This window comes from Heteronotia binoei, chromosome 7, assembly GCF_032191835.1.
Source record: "Heteronotia binoei isolate CCM8104 ecotype False Entrance Well chromosome 7, APGP_CSIRO_Hbin_v1, whole genome shotgun sequence".
Classification (NCBI taxonomy): Eukaryota; Metazoa; Chordata; class Lepidosauria; order Squamata; family Gekkonidae; genus Heteronotia; species Heteronotia binoei.
The window spans coordinates 39,316,725-39,341,091 of NC_083229.1; the positions used below are offsets into that span (position 1 = coordinate 39,316,725).

A 24,367-nucleotide genomic window follows, 5' to 3' on the forward strand; every position below is an offset into this window, starting at 1 on the left:
TGTCTTGCCCTGCATCTCTTACATTGGAAGATCATTCCAGAGAGTAGCCATATTTGGTCTGGAGAAGAACTAGATCTGAGTCTAGTAGCACCTTAGAGACCAACAAGGTTTTTGGTATGAACTACTGAGAGTCAAAAAGCTCCCTTGTCAGATTAGAGTCAGCCACTTGGACTTGTAAGAATGAACTAAAAAAGTCACTCAGGACGTGGGCAATTCATTTCCTTTGTGCAGGAGTCAATAACCTTAATCCCAACACATCTTGTTGGTTACCACTTACCTTGTCACAGCAGGCAGCAAAGGTCCTCTTCGAACACATCGTTAGGAGAATTCAAAAACATACATCACATTAATTTTATATTGGGATGAAGTTTATTGCCTTCTGATACTATGTACAGGTGTTGATTGGAGTAGTATCACACACCCATTTGCAGAAGTCATATAATTTCACATTCCCATCATATTGCATGGCTTAAAAGTACAAGCCAACCAAGTTTTACCCACAATAATGAAGACTGTTCTGCAAAGCAGAACACAATGGAAGTTATGTTCAGAAAAACAAGGGCCAACCCTTATAACAATTGGCATGAGTAAGTTCAGACAAAATGCACTTTTTCTGAATAGGAATGGGGAAGACTGTATGTGTACCGTTTTGTACATAGCTTGGTCATAAAAAGCAGCCGATTCAAACAGCCTGTTTTGTAAATGCACAGGCTCAGCAAACCAGTATGCCTCACCGATATGTAGGAGTGATAAAAAGAGCTAATTTTTGTGTGAAATGGTGATTTCAGCTGCACAAAAAAATGGGAAAGCAGCTCCTTCATTGAGGCAAAACATTTATATAACAAAATGAAAGCTTGTAACACAAAGGTTGGCTGCTTGTTTTTATAAAAATATTATATGCACATTCAAAAAAATTCTAAGCAACAAAGCTTTTACTTTGACATGAGTTTTCAGTCCACTATAACATCTGTTTCAAATTGCATATTGACAAAAGTGAGGTACACTTTTTTTGGGGGGGGGGGGTGGGAAAGAATAATTGCATCTAGATGAAGAAGCCATACACTTTCACAGAAAGGCTTCCTCAGAAGCAGCGAGTTCCAACCACATTATACTTCAACAATAAGTCTAGCAAATCTATACTGAAGTGATGCTGGATTCCTTAACAAAACAAGCCCTCTTTGGTCTTCTGGCTGATTCAGCAGCATCCTCAGTAGGCCTGTCAGGCTAACAAATCCTAGCGCTTCCCCACAGCCAAAGGCCAACGAGAAGTCTCCTTGAGCAACAAACCCCAAGAGAACTCTGGAACAGTGGGATGTCACATCTGGCAGTGGCTCAGGCCATAAGCCCAGAGTTAGATCTTCTTGCTTGGTTACATTCGTGGCACTAGATGTAATATTCTGGGCTGCCTTCCCAATCTTCTCCCTCTTTTTTGTTTCCTTTTGTTTTAAAACCATTTTCTTGAAGACATCGCTGTGTTTAGGTTCCTGGGGACCAAAGAAGTTCTTGTCTTTGCTTAGCTGAAGCAAATCTTCTTTTGAGGGGATGCAGATCATGGTGTGCAGTTCAGGGCTACCTCTTTTAAGAAGGATCAAGCAGACCCAGACTAGTGCCCTAGGATAGCAATGAACAACAGGCAAGAGGGCATCTTCAGTCAATTCCTGTTGATCCAACTTGGAAACACGGTGCCGGATATTTTGAGTTTTGACATGCGCAGGCCGACACCAGGCCGATATCCGCCGTAATAGTTTCCTGTTCCTATTGAAAGGATACTGTGTGTTAGCTCATTCTGTAACACAGTATACATATTTACTGAGATGGATAACTGCTAATATTCATAGCAGCAGTACATCCATATTCTATTGCTAAATTTGCTAAGTGGATGAGGGTGTGTATACACAAAGAATAAAAACACCTAGACCGCACAGACTTAGTTTAGGGTTGAAACAATGCACTTTATATGCATACAGAAAACAGAAGTATTGTCTTTTGCAGTCTGTGGGGGCACACACAGAATCCATGTGAAGTGGACCAGTAGAATGACTTGGAAAGTTGGCAATTAAGAGCATCACAGCTGGCTTGCACCCTGAACGAAACCACATATTTGCATGAAAGGAAGAGCTATGACAAGCACCTGTATGCTTCCCTCCCTAAAAACAAAACCCATTACTTGTTGTGCAACTCAGGAGGCAAGAGACAAGGGGAAGGGCCATGGCTCAGTGGTAGAGCATCTGCTTTGCATCCAGAAGGCTCTATCATTCCTTTTAACCTGCAAGCTCCTCCCTCTACTTCCTCTGATGGCCTCACCCCTGCCTTTCCTGCTCCTTTGCCATCTCCTCTTCTTCCCAGCCACATGGCATATGGATGCCTGAGGCTAACAGGCCGTAGCTCAGCAATTCAGCCTTGCCCAATGTTTGCTGGGTGTATTCCTGCACATGGCTGCTTGGCCACCTGTGGCTCCAAAGCCAGCCCCCTTGCTTGGACGGCTCCTTTCCAGGTGCAAGTTCCTGTCATTATGGTTCTTCTACCTGCTGGAGGAGCTGCAAGTAAGAGGTACCAGACTGGTCCCTCACTTCCCTGCTGGCATACAGCTGCCACAACACCATTTAAAAGTAGTGAATGAATTTATTTCAAGAGCAGTTTGGCATGGGCTCTACTATTTAAAAAAAACAGAGCTTTTTAAAGCAATGGAGTTATGAGAAATTTGGGAGAAGTTATGTTAGGGCTAGTGGTTAATTTTTTGGTTTGGGGACAACAACCATGGTTACCTGATATTTATACACTACAATAGTTTAGTCACAACTTTAACAAAATCACAAGAGAAACTGTGAAGAGCTTAGACCTATGTTTTCTGGCAGCATTTAATTAGAAAATATGGTCATTAAAATACAAAACCCTGAAGGCTGAAAATTCAGTTCCTAAATTTTGTAGCTGACTCTGAGAGCCAAAGAAAATTTATGGGAGGCTTAAGAGGATGCTGTACTCCAAGGCACACTTCAGTCCCAAGACAGCTACAGGCCAGTCTCCATGAATAACTCTTGTGGGCTGGAATTGTATTTCCCCTCATTTATTTATTTGAGGCATCTATATTCCACTTTTCTCCTCAGTGAGGATCCAAAGCTACACTGTTGTCCCTCTATTTTCTCCTCACAACAGCCCTGTGAGTAGGATTAAGCTGAGTACGCGGCTGGCCCAAGATCACTCAGCGAGCTTCCATAGCATAGCAGTGACTCAAATACAGGCAGACCGACCCTAGACTGTCTGGCACCCTAGGCAAGGCTAACTTCTGATGCGCCCCCCCCCCACACTGATAATGTCACCAAGTCACATGGGGGCGCACAATTTGGTGCTACCAGAAGGCTAGTCACCCAGATCCTAGTTAAACCACTGCACCATGCTGCCCAACAAATAAACCAGGGATTTGTTCCACTTACCTGAGGACACAAAAGGCACAATTTGATGTAGTTTCATCTTTCTCACAGAGGTCTGTCATGTCAGTCACATTTTCCATCTGCATGTTGTCTTGAGAGGATGCAGCGATCTCCCTCCCTAACTGGCCTGTCATGGAAGAGTCTGGTATAAACACCCCAGGGCTGCGGCCACAAGAAGCCTCTTCTTCAGCAGCCAAGTCCTCACTGCCTAGGCCTGATGAGTCCTCCTCTTTCTGGCTAGCTTCATTCTGAGCCTCCCAATCCAGGGTGAGCTTCTCCCAGGGGCAGAAAAACGGTGCCAGGGTCCCATGCTTGACATAATTTGCTCTTTTTGCAGGAGGGCGCCTATGACAAAAAATAACATCCCCTCTTCAGAATCTGTGAAATAACATTCTAATGCAAATAAGAAGTTACATTCTTACAAACCTCTACTCAATCTAAGATTGGTGCTGAAGAGTGCCGTTATGTCACAGCTGATTTATGGCGACACCACAGGGTTTTTCAAGACAAGAGGTGTTCAGAGGTGATTTGCCATTTCCTGTCTCCCTATCGTGACCCTGCTATTCCTATTCAACTATCAGCCAGGGCCAACTCTGCTTAGCTTCCAGGATCTGACAAACTGGACTAACCTGGGATATTCAGGTAAGGGCACTCTAAGATTACTTCTTTTAATTGGAATTTTCCCCTGACGACTAACTGAACCAACTAAGAAAAGTACTTTGTCTTAATGTTAGCCTTTAACGTTTGTTTGGGTCCCCCAAAGGAAGTTTTCCTGAAGAGTTATCACAGCTAGAATTTATTCCACCTATGCTTACAATCAGTTTGATAAAATGCTTTAATGTAGAAGTTATTTACTAGTTACACATATAGGGTCCATCATGGCTAACTCATCCATGGATCCAAAAGGAGACTTTAAAGATCAAAACAATTTACTTCAGGCATTTACCTCTTAAATTTTTCAAGAAGACACCTCTCTGCTTCTCTGGCAAACTGGATACTAGCAGGACAGTCTGGGTAGTCATTGGGAACATGAGGAGTTCTTTTATACAGGGAATGTTTCAGACCCTCCTGCAAGCCACCCACTCTGGCACCTCGATAGATCTACAAGGCAACAGCATTTGATTATCTCGGATGCTTCTAACTGCAAGACAGTCCCTTTCTCTTCTTCAACTACTCCCCCTCCTTTTCCATTATCAAGTGGAGGTTTTGAACTAGTTCACTAAAAGGATTCTTAATTGAAGACTAAAAGCCCAGTACAAAATTTCAAAGTAAGATTAGCCAATAACCAGATATGGATTGTTTTACTATACAGAAGCACAACCACAAAATCCCTCATCTGTAGAGAGAATAAAATAAAATGCAGATGCAACCTCCATGGTGATATAATTTGTAAGCAATGCAAGGATGTGAACAAGAGCAGAACAAGGCAGTGTTCCTAATGACAGAGTTTGCAGGAGGTCTAAAAAGAGGGAAAAGAGTATTTCATAATACTTCTATAATCATCTCTGTAATATTCCTAGAGAAACATGTTTACATTAAAAGTTATTCTGGATTCACCATTTGCAACTTCTGCTTTCAATTTTATTTATTTTTTATTACAAAAATAGAGCCTCGATCCCTTTCCTGTAGAATTTCTGCATCTCGATACATGTTCCGAGACCTGCTTTCATGCAAGCATAGCTGACATAACACATAAGTTCTCTTACTTGTGCTTAGGTTTTTACAAGACAAGTGAACTTCCATGAAAAAACTCTAGGAAACAAAGGCAGCCATACATTTGGGAAATGCAGAAATGCATTGTAAGAGACCTCTGAGCACCTGAGACTGGAGTATTGGACAAGTGGCACACTGCTCCCCCCCCCCCAAAAAAAAACCCATCAGTAAAAATGAGACCCAGCATGTGAGCCCAAATTCTGCTGCCTCTGGTGGCTCCACTGTTCCAAGAACAGGATATGCCAAGTTAGTCAATACACACAGCATTTTCCAGTTCATGGAGGCAGACCCCATCTCTTCTGAAACCATACTGCTGAACAGCACAAGGCATACAAAAAATAAGTCATCTGCATTTGTTGCAGTCTGGGCTACAGCCTACACAGAGAGAGGGAGGGAAGGCAAGTCAAGGCAGGTCATGGACCTCTTTCAATTCCTCCCCTCCAGTAGCTTTTACTGCCACCACCAAGTCCCATCTCCTCAGCTGCCTCCAACCCCTAATCCTTTTCTTTATAGGACCTGACGGAAGTCAGAATTATCAGAGGGTGGGATAACTTTAAACAAAGGGTAGGAAAAGCTTTAGAGACCAGCATGCTTATAAGGCAAATCAAGTTTTTATTGATTTTTTTTAAAAAAACAAAACACTAATATATACTAGGGGGAAAAAAAATCTTTCAGTAGTTTCCATACAACCCGCCCCCCCTTAAGAACATTCAGAGTAAGGAAGAGAGGATAAACATATCCAAGTCAAGTCTAACCAAACTGTTCCTGTCCTGGCAGGTGATAAAATACAGCAACTCCCTTTAGCTCAACTTCATCCTTGTACCAGCCAAGCTCTCCCACTGAGCTTTCTTCTCAGCTCTTGCCTCTTGGAGTTCTTACTCTTCACACTACTTGGTTCCGCTTGTTTATATAGCTTATATCTTGTAATTCCACATAGAACACAGCCAATCAGTGAGGGGAGCCCTATATTCTCAAAACTGCCTTTGAGTTACATTTATCCAGTCCAACAAGACAGCCTGTCTTGGTGTCTCTTTCCGGTGAACTCTGTGTGAAATAGAGCATAACTATTTTCTTCCCTGCCCACAAAGCAACCCTATTAAATGTAACAAGAATCAAATGCAAATATGGTGGAAATTCTTCCATTCCTTCACAGGACTAAATAATCCAGCCATGCTAAATCAGTATTGCTAAGCAAATGGGAAAAATCAGAAACACATCAAAGCAATTAATGTCAATTTCCCTCTATATTTCAAACTGAGGGACCACTTACAAGAGGAAGCCAGAAAGCCATGCCCCAACCTTTGGGTAGCAAAATATCCCAGCCACTTCCCCAGCCTGGTCGATCTTCTCCAGCTATTTTTCCAGGCTGCTGAACCAGCAATATAGGAATCTTGGATTCTTGTGGGCCTAAATCAAGGTATGATCCGGGTACCAAGAGTTTACTTTTAAGATTATTCAGGTCCTGAGATAATAAAAACAGACAAAATTATAAAATCTATTATTATTATTATTGTAGGTAGGTAGGTAGGTAGGAAGGAAGGAAGGAAGGAAGGAAGGAAGGAAGGAAGGAAGGAAGGAAGGAAAGGAAGGAAGGAAGGAAGGAAGGAAGGAAGGAAGGAAGGAAGGAAGGAAGGAAGGAAGGAAGGAAGGAAGGAAGGAAGGAAGGAAGGAAGGAAGGAAGGAAGGAAGGAAGGAAGGAAGGAAAAACAATACCACCATATTCTGCACTTAAGCATACTTTCACGTTCACTTCTCCCTAAAGGCAACATTTATAAACTGGTGTCTATGAACTCTAGGAGTTCTTTGTAAGGAGAGAGGGCAAGCCCGTCACATCCATCTGAACAATATGATAACAAAGTCCTCTCCGTTTTCTAGGAAAAAAGGGCAGGGAATCTGCCTCAGAGAAATGGGACTCAATCAGTTCACAGCCACCTGCAGTCAATCACCTAGCTTCCAGACTGCTTCACAAGGGGTCCATTTTATGACTGGCCCCAGGCCTCATGGCAGCCATTTTGTGGTGGTGTCTCTTTAAAATTCCAAGTGTGCCCACAGGCTCAACAAGGTCACAGAAACAGACATTAATGTTTACCTTCTTCATAGTTATTGTTGTTAAGAAGTTACCTTTTCTGGCATTTTATTTTCTGTGACACTGTTACAAATATTCCGGTCCCAGAGAAAACTCTGTGCACATTCTGCAGAAACACCTTCTAAGATCAACTGTCTGATTTTTTCACCATCTAAGAAAACAAAGAACCAAACAATAAGCAAAAGGAGAGGGGAAAAAAAACATCAGCAAGCTAATGGAAAGATTATGAAAAGCTCTTCATCTTGCTTGTTTCCAGATTGTGGTTTGAAAGAACCTATTGATATGTTTCTCTTAGGAGAGTAGCAAACATTGTACTTGGCGTAAATGGATTTAGGATTTTCCATAAGGAGTAGTTTAAGCTTAGGGAACGATCACCTGCTTAGAAAAATTCAGCTCTTATGAGCCATATCAAAGGATCTCTGTCCACTTGCCCATTCAGCAGCTGGTAGGTGTTAAGGTGTGTGTGTGTGGGGGGGAGAACTGACAGAGGGGCTGGAAGTTTAGAAGGATCATTTTGTTGAAAAAGTTGCAAATCAGTTGCATCTTCACTTTTTTGAAAAGCAAGAGGTTTCAGCAGAAGGAAGACAAATGAGATTGGTTCTCGCATGATAGAAAACTTTCGTCCTCTGCACAAACCAGTGAAGCACAGTGGTTAGAATGTCAGATCAGGATCCAGGTTTGAGTCCCCATTCTTCCTTAGAAGCTTACTGGGTGATCATAGGACAGTCATACATTCTTAGCCTAACCTACCTCATAGGGTTGTTGTGAGGACAAGATGAAGAACAGCAGAATGATGTAAGCTGCTTTTGCTCCCCGTTGGTGAGAAAGAGGGCAGACATGAAGTAAATAAAAAACAATTTCACGTATCTGCAGCAGCAATTCAGAGGACTCTTTCTAAAACACACACTAGATCTATACACTAAAAAAATATGAAAGAATGCTACTGTTGCTGCCATTACCTTGAAAAGACTGCAGAATCTTTATTATGACTTCAGTGCCTTGCTTAGAACATACATAAAAGCATCCTTTATCAAGCAAGAGAATGAAACAGTGAAATACAAATACATATCTGTTACTGTGAAAAAATGCATTTTCAAAGGTTTGAAATGAGCAAAACCTTCACTTTGAGTTTTAAAATTTTTTTTCTATTTCTGGACAGAGAACAGCCAGGAAGGGTGGAAGTAAGTTCTATTCCTTTCCAGACTTACCTCAGCCCACCTTCATACAAATGCTAACAGGTCCAGACAATGGGATAGTCAAGCCACCCCCCCCCCCAAAAAAAAAGCTGGGAACAGAGATTTGGAGTCATCTCTAGACTTCAGAAAGGAAATTCTGGAGACTTCAGGACAAGTTTCTTTGACTTGGTCTGACCAGGTCATTGGGAGGGGAAAGAACAAAACTCCTGGAAGTAAGAAAGGAGAGCTCCTTTGCTGTTGAGTCCATCAGAGCAGACAGAACTCTTAACTGAGGTCTAGAGGAGAAGGCCATTAACCATATGCTGGCCTGAAGAGCTGGAAGAAGCTGCAGGGTATGAAAACTCTGTAAAGATGTATAACATTTTTGCTAAGGAGCTTGTCCAATATTTTAACATCTGAAAGGGATATATAGATAGGACAGAGGTACTGTATTTTACCTATTTCTTTTGAATCCCTTGCTCAGTCTGGTGCTGTGCTAAAAGTATGCTTGTGAACATTTTCTTTTTTAATAAATACTTTATAACTTTTGATGCTGATAATGGTTCTCTCTGCCACATAGACCTCAGCCATTTTAGACATGACATTTTAAAAGGAGTGCCGGGGGATGGGCGGCAGTTGGCAAGTGGCTATTCAGGGGCATACAAGGTAGTAAACTGTCCCCATGGTGACCAGGTGCTAGGCAGTGGGAGACACAGAGGCAAGATCTCAGAAGGAAGGGAAGCTAGGAGTCCTAATCTCCTAGGGGACAATTCTTTACAAAGATCAGGTTACCCGAGAGAGAAAAGCCAGATGTTGGATAAACCTTGGAGAGCAGGGTGAAGCAAGCCTGTTCCACCACAGTTACAATACAGAAAATACCACACAAATGCAAATAAAGGCTATGGTGCCCAACTTCAGGAGAACGTCTCTTTTAAAAAATGGAAAAGTGGACCTTTAACTAACTAGACGGAATGCTGTTCCCCCATATAGCACTGCATCCATCTAAAGCAAGGGTTTCAAACTCATTTGTTATGAGGACCAGATCTGACATAAATGAGACCTCATTAGGCCAGGCCGAGCCATGTTGGGCTGGGCCATGTGTGTACCTATTTAAGGTTAGGTAACAGAGATATAAATTTTATAAAAAACATAAACACCATTTTTTTCCTAAAAAAAAGTAAAACATGCTTAAAACATTAGCACTCATTGGTCTTAAAGATGCTTTATTTTTATTTCCTGGGCAAAGAAAGCTCTGGCTCTTCCTTCCTTCCCCAGGGAACTGGGGGGGGGGGGGAGGAGCCTCAGCCAATAGAAGGAAGAGAGGCTTGGCTTAGTAGCTCTGCTATGCGATTGAGAGAGCCTGGCAAAGCAAGCTATTCCTCCGCTCTTCCTCCCCAAGGGAGAAGCCTCAGTCAATGCAGAAAATAAGAGGTTTTGCTCCATAGCTCCTGTGCAATTGAGCAAGCCTTGCGAATCAAGCTGTTATGCAGAAGGAAGCAAGATATAGGGAGAAGGAAGCAGATGACAGACAGTTGCTCAGGGTCCTGATAGGAGCCCTCTGGGGGCCTAATTCGGTCTCCAAACTGCATGTTTGACACCCCTGATCTAAAGCCTTGTCTTTTCCCTTTTTGGTTTTCTGCCACTAACGTTGGCCTCAAAGCACTGCCTGCAGAATCCCGCAAAACAACAAGGGTTGTTATATTCAAAAGCAGATATACCCCAGCCAGTGTACAGTTAACAGATTCGCAGATGAGAAAGTGCTGGTGTACCTTCTCCACCTCCAATATCCATAATTAAGAAGCAGTCATTTTACAAGACCTTAAGTGACACAAAACAGCTTGATAATTTGTTAATTTAGACTCAAAGACAAGCTCCTTCATCACTGGTTATGGCTCTGGAAATGAAGCCTAGCTGCTTTAGAGGAGACAGGAGGATGAAACATACTTTTGTCATGTGACACCCAATAATATTGCAATGAAACTTGCTGGGTCCTAGGAAGCAGAGTGGCACCTCACAAAGTGGCAAGAATTTTGGAAGTGCTCCTGATTCACCTGGCAGGGAAGGGCCAAAGCATGCGTGTTTTACTCGGAGAAGGACCAAGCTTCAATTCCTGGTGCCAGCTAGAAGGATCTCAAATCACAGGGAAGGGAAAGGGAAATAGAAGTGGGAGAGTAGTTGTGGTTCAGAAGAGGTATGGCTGGCCCTGATGAACAATTCTCCAACTTGGTTAACTTCCCAAGGAAGATTAAATATAGACAAACTTGAGTGAGGAAAAGGCCAATGTGTCTTCATATAAAGCTCTTCAGTTTTTCTAAAGATCAAGAGGATTTTCTGCCCTTTACCTGCACTATTACTGAAAGAGAAGCAACTGCATGCAAAGAAATGGTTAGAAGTAAAATCATGAACTTATGAAACTTGCAAATGTCATTGATGGGACTGGTTCTTAAACAAATTACAAAAAAGCTGCCTAAAGCCGAATATCTATCATAGGTAAGGAACTTCGAGCACCTCCCTCCATGACACGTATGTTATCTAGCACTAAGTGTACTTTTATAGGACACGATAGAAGCTGAGTGTACATCTCAGGTTACAGCACCTGTTGGCCTCGCCAGGATTCGAACCTGGATCATCTGTATAGTTTAACAGAGGCTTCCACTGAGCACAAGACCAGTTTGGTGCAGAGTCCCTTCCTCGCAGCTGCTATTTTCAACATAAACCTCATCTAGCATGTGTGCATCTACCTAACAAGTCTACTGTCTGGAACACTTCAGAGCCATAAAAAGGACAGTGACAAAGTAAGTAATTTGGAGGTGTTTTTTTAAATGCAAGAACTCAACTTAACATGGTGGGTTATGTTACAGAGAACACTTTACCTTGATATTTTTCTGGATTTGGCATGGCCTTTGACCTCTTTTTTGGCAGATTGAGTCGTGGATCCCCAACAGTCAAACCCAATACAGTACCTGATGGTAAGTCTGAAGCACTTAACCCTTAAAAACACAACACAAGAAAGAGATGCACCCTTAAACAGTTTCATCAAGAAATATCACCAGTATACAGACATATGCCACATTGCTGTATCACATTTCACATTGGATCTACCAATAGGCACGCCTCTATCCTTTCAGAAATTTCAATGCAAGAATGTATTTGAGGCCTCTGGAATAGGGACCACTTGCACCATAGACCTGGAACACTATAGGAGGCAATTATCTTTGGCTTATGTATCCAAAACAGAAAAATTAAACAATAAGGGAGATGTATGAATGTTTTCCAGTCTGATATTAAACTGACTCCATCCTCTTTGGATCTCTGGTATTTCAGGACAAAGGGATGCATCCTAACCATATTTTGCAATAGAACACAGCACCATCAGCAGAATGCTGCTTTTTCCCACAGTCTCCCCTCTCTCCCACTGCAGACCCCTATTTGCCCCCCCACACACACACACCAGCACCTGGGGCACAGCAATGATTGCTTTGGTGAGTACACTAGACAGGATCCAATCTCATGTATTGACTAGCTTGCAAAAAACAAAAGCAGAACTTAACACATGAGCTGTAGTTTTCCCTCCTTGAAGATCAAAGTCCTACATCTCCAAATGGCAAGGACTATGCAACTCTAAAAGAGATACCTAACCTTATCACAGTATGTTATGTTTCTGTTCTCTTTATGACTGGATGTCTGTACCCCTTGAAAACTGCAAAGGTAGGCTTTTGTTTGAATGACACTTTATTATACCAGGATAAACATTCACCAGCCATCCCTAAGAAGCCATATTCAAAGCCAAGTAAATACTGATAACCTTCTGATGAACCACACAATTAAGAATCTACTCGTGGAATTCTCACTAGAAAGAAAGGGGGAAAGCTATATTTACCTTGCAAAAGATCAAAGATGGCTTCTTGACGGTTATGAAGAGACACTTGCTCAGGATTTCTGCAATTTTCCACCCACCAATTGTTAACTTCAGAATCCGTAGCACCCAGGTCCTAGAAAGACAGTGAGTAAGCCAGAGAGAAAGATATAGGGTTGGATCCTATACAGCATTAAAAAAAAGGTAAAGGTAGTCCCCTGTGCAAGCACGTCGTTTTCGACTCTGGGGTGACGTTGCTTTCACAACGTTTTCACGGCAGACTTTTTATGGAATGGTTTGCCATTGCCTTTCCCAGTCATCTACACTTCCCCCCCCCCAGCAAGCTGGGTACTCATTTTACCGACCTCGGAAGGATGGAAGGCTGAGTCAACCTTGAGCCGGCTACCTGAACCAGCTTCTGCTGGGATCGAACTCAGGTCGTGAGCAGAGGGTTCCAAATGCAGTACTGCATCTTTACCACTCTGCGCCACACGGCTCTTTTGTATAGCATTTATGTCCACACAAAAAGGCTTCAAAATTGGAGACAGAGGTTCTATTAGTGTTGCCTAACTGTTCTTCTCAGCTTATGCCATATGGTTTTCATCATACTGGGGGCCCCAATCCATGGCACTGCCTTTACAGTCCTCATAAGTGGTTGTTAAGAGAGCGGGGAAAGTCTGCCTCTCCCTTCTATTGGCTCTGGATAGGATCCAACCTTTGGCCTATTGCATAGCTTAGCTCTTCCTTTAAACTAAAGATCTGTCATGTCACATTTGTAATTCTTGCCTAGGGTGCCAGCAACTATGTGAAAACTGGTTAGTGTAACCCCATAGAACTTTGCTGGGCAAAATTTTTCCAAAGCATGCCAGTCCAAGAATGAGCTGCCACATTGGGTTGGATACAGAGATCTGTCAGTAGGAGATTTCCCTGTCTCCCCATGGCAGTAGTGCTTTCTGACCCCTGAAAAGTTGATTCCAGGGTTTGCAGGATTCACACAGACTAATGGCCACATGGGCTGAGAGGTTACCGCTGGGAAAGGGAAGGGGAGAGAGTCATGCTTCCTGCCTCTTTGATCAGAAAAGCTCTCCTTGTGAAAGAGGAAGGAGTGATTTTGAAGAAGATATTGGATTTATATCTCGCCCTCCACTCTGAATCTCAGAGCGACTCACAATCTCTTTTATCTTCCTCCCCCACAACAGACACCCTGTGAGGTGGGTGGGGCTGAAAGGACTCTCACAGCAGCTGCCCTTTCAAAGACAACCTCTGCCAGAGCTATGGCTGACCCAAGGCCACGCCAGCAGGTACAATTGGAGGAGTGGGGAATCAAACCCGGTTCTCCCAGATAAGAGTCTGCACACTTAACCACTACACCAAGCTGGCTCTCTTTCTCCCTCCTCACTGCTATCTACCAACCCGCGTGGCCGTGAGTCCTTACAGGTATCATGACCCTGGAAATAAAGTTTCATATAACTGAAAGGGTGGGGGCAGAGCCACAATCCTTGTTCTGGATACAACCCCATGGCAGCATCTATGCATCAGTCTGTGTTTAGAACACTTCTGCCTCTAGGGTGCTGGAAAAGGGACCAAACGCCAGAGCACTGCATGATACAGGGAGTTACCCTTTGAGTCTCCAGTTCATAACCAGGAGGGCCAAAGGTTCTGGGAACTTCTGCCTGCTACCAGCTGCATGCAATATTTCTACACAGTTTCCATTTTATTTTTAAAGGAGGTTTTTAAAGGAGGTTTACTCCTCTTAAGACTCCATTTGTAGGCAATCCTTAAGAGTGTGGCTGACTTAATCAGTGGTACAATCATTCAGAGCACAAAATGCTTCATGGACAATTTCTGAGAGATTCTGCACACTAGTATAAACAACAAGCAATTAGCAGTAACACAATGTTCTGACTTTTATAGATATTAATATTCTAGTATTTTATTCTGCAAACAAACATGCCAACAGTGGATCTTCTTACAGTATGGACAGAGGCAGCTTTGAGTGCCTCTGTAAGGACACAGTGCAAGAGAGGACCAATCAGTCGATACCGGAGGATCTCCATGGTCAAGTCACTGGAAGAAACAAGAGTTATAAAGTGAAAAATGAAGCTTGTAATTGTCAGATCATTCAAGCTAAGTGCAAAAGACAACCAGCTCAAGTACTTATATTCTACTACTTTAAAAAATACCTGATCATAATCCCAGTAGTTTGTGATACCCAGCAATATGGCTGATGGGGGTCTCTGGTTCCATCACCAATAATTTTTTTCATGGGGACAACCATTTTGCTGCCATCATTCCTCTTCCTTTTCTGGCCAACTTTTTCAGTGATATCAGTTTTGTTTTCTTCTTGGGACAGCGTCACCACTGGCTTTGGGTTACAGGGTTCCAAAGGCTCAGAACAGTGGCAGACTGCTTTCAACTCAGCCAGGATGTCCTAAGTGAGACAGGAGGGGGTGGGGGGAGGTTCAAATTTGATGAGGTCAACTTCTCAAGAGATTAAAGCCAAGGCATTACTTGTGGAGTCCTCTGGAGGCCTGCAGATGGACTTTGAAGGTAAATATGACTGATACATATAGTATCCTGACCTATATGGCTATTAGACCACGCAGGAACCATGACCTTGGTAATAAGCTTTCCTTGGGATCAAAATGTATTGCTGTGGGGAGAGGAACATGGGAAAGATCTGTGACTCTAAGACTGTTGGATCGCAGCCAAGGCTTCTGCAAATATTCTTGTGAAAAGATTCATTTAAAACAAAAACTAATTTCAGCAGTACAGTCCAGTGTAATTTTGGGATAATTCATGTTTACCCAATTGATCATTCTCTTGGCACCCCCCCCTCCACCCCCTAAGATTAACACAAGACTCTAAATGCCCCGGGCATTGGACTGCTCATGAGGATCTGTCACTGGGAGCTTCTTTACATGGAGGCCCAACTCTCACACCACATGTTATGTCATATGTATGATGGAACAGGGAAATGCACAGGCAGCTAGTCTTCTACTGCTGGTAGCACAATGACAGCAAGGGAAGTTTGGAAACTGGCCCCAAGTTTCATCTGCAGAAGCAGAGGCCATTGACTTCTGTCGGATGGTCACCACACTTCCCAGCATTTCACACATTTTAAAGGAAAACACAATTGCAAGGCTTGTACCTCCTTAAAGGCTGGATGCGTCCATATCCACAGTTGACGGCTGGCAGAAGCAATGGCAGATTCATTTTTTTGTTTCCAAATGAAAGTAATGGGACCGAGAGCACCGTCAGGGTACTGATCTTTTCGGTACAATGTGAGAGCACCCTGACGTCTCCCACCTAGGTAAGAAACAGCTGCAAACGTTGGCCCTAAGGAAAGACATGTTGAAAAAGCAAGATGGTGTTTATCTTCCAAAGTCACACTATAAGCACTCATCAGGACAGGGGTTGGGATTTTGTTGAACTATTACCTGTGTCTACATTGCACATTTGACCAAGTGCTGTTAGGAGTTCCTCCTCTTTTCCAGTCAGCTCCAAGCAACAGTAGTATGATAAATCCTGAAAGAAAAGCTACTGAAATTAAATATGACATGAGCAGTAAGAGGCAGCCAGATGATTATTAAAAAACTGTTTATCAATTTTGAGTCACTTTTCCAGTTTAACTGATGCCCTCAAAATAACCGTAAACTGCGGAGGCGAGCTATCTGCTCAATCCAGTGAAACACAATAGGTGGTGACTGAGCACATCAAACTTCCTTCTAATTGACCCAGACCCCAGGCCCTTGCACCATCCTCTAGGTCAGTACTGTCTAGCGTGACTGGCAGTGGCTCTCCAGGATCTCAGGGGTCTTTCACATCACATTTTTAGCTGGACTGAGCCTGGAACCTTCAGGATGCAAAGCAGATAGTTCACCACTGGGACCCAGCCCCTTCCCTCCTTCGGCAGTTCGCTGGCAGATGTCTTTTTAAATTAAAAAAAAAATCTGCTGCTGATGGCAAAAGGTGTACAAGTGAGTCAGCCCAAGCTAACTAAGAGTTTGGACAATCCTGTTGCTGCAACCAAGATGATGCCATTGCTGTTACTTCACAGACCCCATGCTTTCAAAACAAACAATGAAACAGGCTGCGTAGCCCAGTTTCACCAGCTTTACCTTAAGATATGATATCTGGGTAGGAACAAGGGGAAGGTGCTTTTCATATGGGATATACATTGAAAGTTAAAAACATAGAAATCGAAACCAGCACTGCGAATTTGTCCCACAAGCTAAGCAGAAGTGCTAGTCAAAAATCTTCCTTGCTAGATTAAAACTCTGTACTACTGTATGAACAGCATAAAGAGTTAACTAGAGGTGCACAAGACCAAAATGCTGTTATTCAGTTAACCAGCACCAACAGATGTGGGGCAGGGGAAGAGATCATCAAACGAAATTGGTCAGATGCAGCCAAGTTAGTCAACTTCAATTTTTTTTGTCCACCCAACAGGGGCTTCTAATTGCTGTCACATGGATTCTATTTCTCTAAAGCTACTTGTGGGGAGCCTGCCTGCGGGTAAGGCAAGATAAAAATCAAATCAAACAAACAAAGAGAGCCATGTGTGGTTTGAAGGCCAGGCCATTTGTACATCCCTTCTTGCCAAGGTACAACATTTATAAACATTCACAGCACCTGAAGCAGGCAGTGGTTTGCCATGGCTCGATAGCAGGCCCGATAGCATTTGGTTGTGGGCTTGTCTCCTAAGCAGTAGCCCCATTTCTTCACCATGTGAAATCGTTTTGCATGCCAGATGTGTGTTTCCAGCCAGATGTTCTTCTTCTGTCTGCGATTGAACTCGGCCACCAGGTTTATATGACGTCGCCTGGCTTTACGACATTTGCTCTTTGGGAGTTCTTTTTTCTGATGTTCAGGTTTCTCCGCCTGCATAGTTGGGACATGGAGTAACTTTTTAATGCTGTTACAAGGACAGGAAACCAGGTTTAGCTCCTCTAATACAGCATAATCAAAGATCACATTGAGATACAGGGATCTCCCTGAAAATTTTCAGTTCTGGGGACAAAGTCGTCTGTAAACAGCCTATACTCCGAAGCAGAGCAAGGTGTTTCTTTACAGTGACAGACAAGGCAACACAACTCAAAGATAAGCAAAAGTATTTATTGAGCTAGCAGGCAGTTTCAGAATAGAATGGTGAAAATAAAAAAACAACATTATAAAATATAACTAATACACTTACATCACATCATAATCACCAGCCGGTAAACAGGACGGCTCTTTGCCAAGAAAACAGTAGTAAAAAAGCGGTTTTGGGAAACAGTATAAATCCCCCTAAGCTGGCTAATGACAAACCAAAAATGGACATCCCAGAAGAAACAATCAACCAACTGACTTTCCTAGTGCAGCTGAGAGTGGCCATTAATTAGGAGGAGATTAGAACAACTCCTTCCAAGGTCACACATAACCAAAACACTGCTGAAAGAATAATAGTTAGCAAGCAGCCCAGAAATCAAAACCACCATGTGTATGTGTGTATGTATGTGTATATATATATATATATATATAAAAATTAGATTTTTAAAATCCACAATACCCTTAAAGCAAACTGGGAAAACCCTGTCGTAGTTAGCTGCTCATGAGGTGCTAATGCCCAGATTTGTAACAATTCCTTCTGTATAACTTGTTTGCCAGATCACTGCTCAACCTGCCCTAACACAGATTTGGAAGTGAGCTGATAATGTTTTTTGTACTTTCCTTTAAGGTCAAGATCAAACATATTTCACAGATAAAGGTAGGCTTAAGATGTCTGATATAACATCTAGGGGTGTGCATTTGGATCTACCCAAACCAAAAACATACCCCAAAAATACTTATCATATTATTAGCTTATTTTGGTATCCCAAAGATATCCGGGTTCTTTTGGGAAAACAACAGCAACAAAAAATTCCTGAAAAAAATCCTGGGTATATTTGGGGTAGAACTGAAAAACAGCTGAGATGAGGAGCACATTGTTTTTGCCTCCCAGCTGTTTGTTGAGCTTTTTGCAGTCCCTGGAGAACAGTTTGGTGTAGTGGTTAAGTGTGTGGACTCTTATCTGGGAGAACCGGATTTGAATCCTCACTCCTCTACCTGCGCCTGCTGGAATGGCCTTGGGTTAGTCATAGCTATCGCAGGAGTTGTCCTTTGCTGCTACTTTAAAAAAACTCCCCCCCTTCTTTGGTCTATTGCACATGAACTGAAAAATACCAGTTAAAAAAAGTTGCACACCCCTAATAACATCCACTTCAGAATTAAGCTGATCTAGGCATCACAAAATACCTCTATAGAGGCTGCCTAGAGATCCCATGTTAACTAAGAAGTTCCCTGGCCTCCTCTGGAAGTGCTAGACTCCGTATCTGAAAACAATTTCCCACTTTTTCCCTACAAACTTATGTTGCATTGTACCTCATGTTTCTAGTGCCTCCAAATAACCTCAGCCAACAACCCAATTCTGATCTACCTCTCAGTCCGTAAGCAGCAAACCATCAACTAGCTCCTTCACTATCACTCTAAAAGGTAAAGGTAGTCCCCTGTGCAAGTACCAGTCATTTTCGACTCTGGGGTGATGTTGCTTTCACAACGCTTCATGGCAGACTTTTTAATGGGGTGGTTTGCCATTCACTCTACATGACTGTATTATTTAAGAGGAAAGGAAAAACACACACACCAGCAGGTTAACAAGAAAGCAGTTCCACAGATATGGATCTTCTAATGAAAAAGCCTTCATAATTTACCTGTCAATTGTTCAGCTGATATTAACAGCCATGAAAGTATACAGCACAAAAGCAACCTGCCAAGTAGATATAGGCTGTATAGAACTGCACTTCTTTAGCTACTGGAAGCCAATGCAGTTCAAAGAGCATATGGAAGGAGGGTGGGGATCCAGCCCAAATATCTAGAGGAGAAGAGCAATCATAAGTCACCACCTTCCAGAATAAGGGAAAAAGTCCCACGGTGGGCCTGCCACATCCTGTGATGTGACCAGGGGTGGTATTCTAGATTAGGCCACATACCCCTGATGTAGCCAGTCCTCCAAGAGCTTACAAGGCTCTTTTTTGTAAGCTCTTGGAGGACTGGCTACATCAGGGGTTTGTGGCTTAATATGCAAAGGAGCTCCTGCTAGAATTCCACCCTGGACGTGACCATATGGTCATCTGCAATTTCAGTCCTGCATATGCTTTCTACAAATTAATTCAGAAATGATAAACAGAGTATACAGAAGCATCCTCTCCCCCATAACCCACAAGACCAAAAAAGCACCTCTGCTCTGGCAAGTTCACGGAGCCGCCTGGGCAGGCGCTTGACATTGTGGCTCATTGCCCGCCTTCTCATGTGTCTTGGCAGAGACTGAAACACTAAAGTATTGGAAGACTTCTGCGTAACCGCCTTCAGCATGGCCTTTATTTCAGCCGCACGAGCTCGAACAAAAGGAGAAACTGAAATTAAGAGCATAAACTTCAGAACAATCAAGATGACATATTCATTCAATTCATTTATTGCCCACTTTTCTCACTGAGATTCAGGGTGTATTACAGAATTAGAAAACAATGTAACAGAGAACAGTATAATATTAATAAAGAATACAATATTATAAATATCTGCTTAAAATTGTCACTGACTACAATCCTACATGATGGAATTCTCATCTGAAGAACATTACTTCATAAAAAAGTACATTCAACCAAATTCAAATATCTTACATTAAGTGGTAAAGACTTCGTTTGCAGTTTTTAATAGTTCTATTTTTGCTACCTGCCTTGGGTTCCACTTGCTGACAGAAGACATCACAATACAAACTGCAATGCTTAGCCTAAATTTTTATTCTCCACTGTGAAAATAAAGTCTATCACAGCACATGAAGAAGATTAAGGTATGAATATAAGCAGTCATGACAATTCTAACGAGTTATGGTGTCTTTTTCATTCTTCTCCTGCTTTTTTTTTGCCTACCAGGTAAGTACAGGCTTGTTAACAGCCCCCTGCATTATTGCCTAAGGCAAGAAGAAAACTGTTGCCAGAAAACCAGGCAGGGAAGCATTACAGGAACTCCTTTCTTTTAACAGGCCTGAGATCAGCTGCACAGCTTGTTTAGGCAGGCTAATACAAGTTGTCTGTATCCTGGCATATCAGGTGGGACTCATTTTATCAGAACCAGCCTAACAGTTATTTACATGCATGGTATATTTTCACCCTGCCCTTCTCTAAGGAGCACAGGGCTCCCCAGACAAGGATCTCTCCAGTCCTCCATTTTATCTTCACAACAACCTGGGGAAGCAGGTTAGGCTGAGAGAAAAAGTGACTGGCCCAAGGCCACCCAGTGAGTTTCATGGTAAGGAGGATCTGGGTCTCCTAACCCCTTCTCTACCCACTACAACAGACTAACTCATTTTCTCTCAGTAGTCACAATTTTGTCATAAATTCTAGGCAATCTCTGGCTAAGGAAAACAAAGCAATGAATTCCAGCCTTGCTTTCTGCCTGTAGGAACACACTCTGGAGGGAGGATTTCCACTGACTGCCCCCCCCCCCCCGTCTTCCTCATTTAACACTCCATGCTGTTCCTGGGGGGCCCTGAACTCAGAAGAAGAGACGATGAGATACAGCTGAAGAAGGCTGAAAAGCTCATTTCAGCAAACTGAGGTTTGGATCCAACTCAACATATATTAGTCTATGACCAGCAGAGGAACATAAAACTCCACTGATCTGTTAAATGTTTCTATCACAATTAATTATATTCTCTTTAAATCCCTCAGCATGAGGACCAGTTTATATTTTTAACCTGCTATAGATCAAGATATACAGAGACTTTACACATCACCAGTTTTCCAAAACTGCATTATTACATAGGAAACATCATAGTGTATTCGCCCCTATAACAGGGTTTATAGCTTAACATTTAAGTACATGGGTCTTAAAGCAAGGATGAATATTCCTTCATGGATATTTACCTGTTAAATATTTAGGCACTCCATGGGATGTGCTTTGATGAGAGAATCCTCGTGAGGTTTCAGAACATAATTCTATAAAGTCAAAAGAATTTTTTAATTAGAAATGAAACTAAAATGGTGTTCTGAGATAGCAAGCTATGTGCATACCACAAAATATATTAGTAATCCAAATGATGACAGATTCACTTGCCATTGATTAGGTACATAAGAAGTTCAAACCCAATTGGATCTGAACAGCATTTAAACCACAATGCATTTACACAGCACTGTTATGAAGACACTACAGAAGAGATTCATATGGCATTGCATTTACAAACTTACTACAGTCAACCAACCAAGCAACAAACAAACCTAATGTTAAACCACAGTCCATATTTAAATCCAAGGGATATAATCCAATAAATATTTACCTGGTTTAATAACTCAATGACCCTCGGCTGTCTGACCCAAGCTAGCCCATCTCGGAAGCTAAATGAGATCAGCCATGGGTAGCATTAGGATGGGATTGTACCAAGGAAGTCCAGGGTTGTTATGCAGAGGCAGGCAATGGGAAATCGCCTCTTGCCTTGAAAACCCTATAAGGGCTGCCATAAGTCTGCTGTGACTTGATGGCACTTTCCAGCAATAACTCAGTGACATTCACTCCAAGTACTGCTACTGACATCTATGCAAAACCCTGGAAACTGCTGCAACAATAAGCCCCACTTGAATAGACCTAAGTAGGATTCTAAGTAGACTTGCTCAAAATCACTCTCAAAATCTAACACACTGCCATACAGATCAAAAGTGTTGTCAGTGTGTTAGCAGCAGAAACCTCAAACCTATGAGAATCCATAATCAGTACCAATTTCTGCTCACTATTTACTATTAATGTAAGCTGCTCAATGAAAAATAAGAACGTGCGACTGAACAACAAGCTGCTCAAAGCACATTTGTTCAGTTTTTGTTGTTCAGTAGCACAGTCAAGTCCATCTCATGGACCAAGTCATGCCAGGCCCTCCTGTCTTCCACAATCCTCCAAAATTCGCTCAAATTCATGTTAGTTACATCAATAACGCTGTCCAGCCATCTCATCTTTTGCCATCCCCTTCTTTTGCCTTCTGTCTTTTCCAGCATCAAGATCTTCTCCAGTGAGTGCTCCCTTCTCATTGGGTGGTCAAAGTATTTGAGCTTCAGCTTCCGGCCTTCCAGGGAACAGTCAGGGTTGATTTCCCTTAGGACTGACCAATTTGATTTTCTTCTAGTCCAAGGGACTTGCAAGAGTTCTTCTCCAGCAACACAATTTGAAAGCCTCTATTCTTCTGCACTCACAAGGACCAAAACGTGATGGTTGTTTTAATTTACCCTACAGATCCCTGCTTTTTGTTGCATCATCACACAACTGTGGCATGAGGCTGTGCAGTTGACACAAAGAAAAAATTATGCTTCCTTGTTCTTTCTGGTCCATGTAGGGCATGCTCAGAAGCAGCAGCTCAATGGTGGAGAGGCCTGCAGAGCAACCTCCCATTTCTCCAAGCCCCAATGCCAAAGCCTTGCCTCTGAGTTCTGCATCTGCCAAGCAGCACCCCATAAGAGACAGAGACCTAGTTCTGGTCTACTACATATAGGACTTCATAGCTCAGTCACTTTACCAGTCACCCTAATGATTAAATGTGGCATTATTGTTTTATAAAAAACTAAAACAGAAAAACTCCAAAGCTACATGAACATTACAACCAGTAAATTATAATGATGACCTTGTTTCTTGCGTTGGTGAGCTCCTTCACCTCCATTCTGACGCCATATTTCACGGGGACTAGGGCCACCATCAGATGGAAAGATCACACTGGCAGGCTGATTTTTCATTTTCTTGGCCCTCTTCTTTTCTTTTGCTTTTGACATTTCTGCAATAAAATGAAAAGTTTATTCTCAGGCAACCAACAGCCACTGGCTCCAACAGACTTATTGTTATTTAGTAGGATGTTGTAAGGAAGTTATGCCTTCAAAGGTTTAAATAACTACTACATTTGGAACCCATTCCAGGAACATCCAAGGAGCTGAGGGCAGCCTACACGGCTACCCCTTCCTCATTTTATTCCCTCCCCTGACCATCTTCATAAAATGTCTGGCTGACAGCAATTGGCTCAGAACAGCCTCATGCCACAGTTGTGTGATGATGCAACAAAAAGCAGGGATCTGTAGGGTAAATTAAAACAATGTCTGGCTGACAGCAATTGGCTCAGAGCCTTACAACTAACTGGGAATTGGAGTTGGGGTGGGGGGAACTCTGACAAAAATTAATAAGATGTATACAAAAAGGACAATTTACCATCATATTATAACTCCACAACCATTGCACTTTTTAATTAATATAGCCAGTGCTTTTTTTCTTGGAAAAGTGGTGTCGGAACTCTCAAGAGGGAAATGGAGAAACACAAGGGTGCCTCTCACGAACTTGTAAACATTTTTTGAGAATGTTCTTTCCACAGAGGTTCCAGAATGCTGTTCTTTCCACAAAGAGGTTCCAGAACGCTGTTTCCCCCAGGAAAAAAGCCCCTAAATATAGTACTTGGCAACTTTCCCCTGCATTTTTTCGCTGCAGAATCTCAAATACACTCACACTGCAGAGAGTGAGTCAGCACCTACTTCCTACCTTGGCTGCAGCTCATCTCCCCTGCAGCATCAGCAGATACGGTTCAAAGCCTCAGCTGCCTCTCAGGGGCTCAAGAATTAGCCCATTACAACTCAAAAGCAGGGAAACAAACAAAGGCAAAATTTTGGATTTCCCCAAGTCATTTAGCCAGTAGCATCTCTCACTCTGTATATCTACATGCCCATACACACATGCAACTTTCCTTTTATTAAATATTTTTAAATAAGACAAGAAACGTCTCCATTAATGTCTGATTTAACATATGGATCTTGTGAGATTTGCTAATGTACGTTCCAATTTCTCCCACCACAAAAATTTAAACAGCAGTAAGCGTCTTCTAGTTACAGAATTAAAAGCCACAGGACATCAACACTAGACATTAAGGAAAAGGAAAGGTCCCCTGTGCAAGCACCAGTCGTTTCCGACTCTGGGGTGACGTTGCTTTCACCTGAAAGCACCTGAAAACCCAGCTTCCACACCCGGGGATCGAACTCAGGTCGCGAGCAGCGCTTAGGACTGCAGTACTGCAGCTTTA

At 42.5% G+C, this 24,367-nt stretch overlaps 1 protein-coding gene across 1 annotated transcript; it reads right to left on the reverse strand.

Annotated features, from left to right (window-relative positions):
• Window positions 1-420: 420 nt before the first annotated feature.
• Window positions 421-23,083, reverse strand: POP1 (POP1 homolog, ribonuclease P/MRP subunit). The gene is made up of 15 exons (XM_060243449.1): window positions 22,937-23,083; window positions 21,201-21,272; window positions 19,516-19,691; window positions 16,894-17,142; window positions 15,699-15,786; window positions 15,410-15,597; window positions 14,442-14,689; window positions 14,232-14,325; window positions 12,283-12,394; window positions 11,276-11,392; window positions 7,263-7,378; window positions 6,412-6,603; window positions 4,375-4,529; window positions 3,432-3,773; window positions 421-1,755 (listed from the first exon to the last, which is right to left on the reverse strand). The coding sequence occupies exons 1-15, from the start codon at window positions 23,079-23,081 to the stop codon at window positions 1,107-1,109; spliced, it is 2,943 nt and encodes a 980-aa protein (XP_060099432.1). The 5' UTR covers window positions 23,082-23,083; the 3' UTR covers window positions 421-1,106.
• Window positions 23,084-24,367: the final 1,284 nt, after the last annotated feature.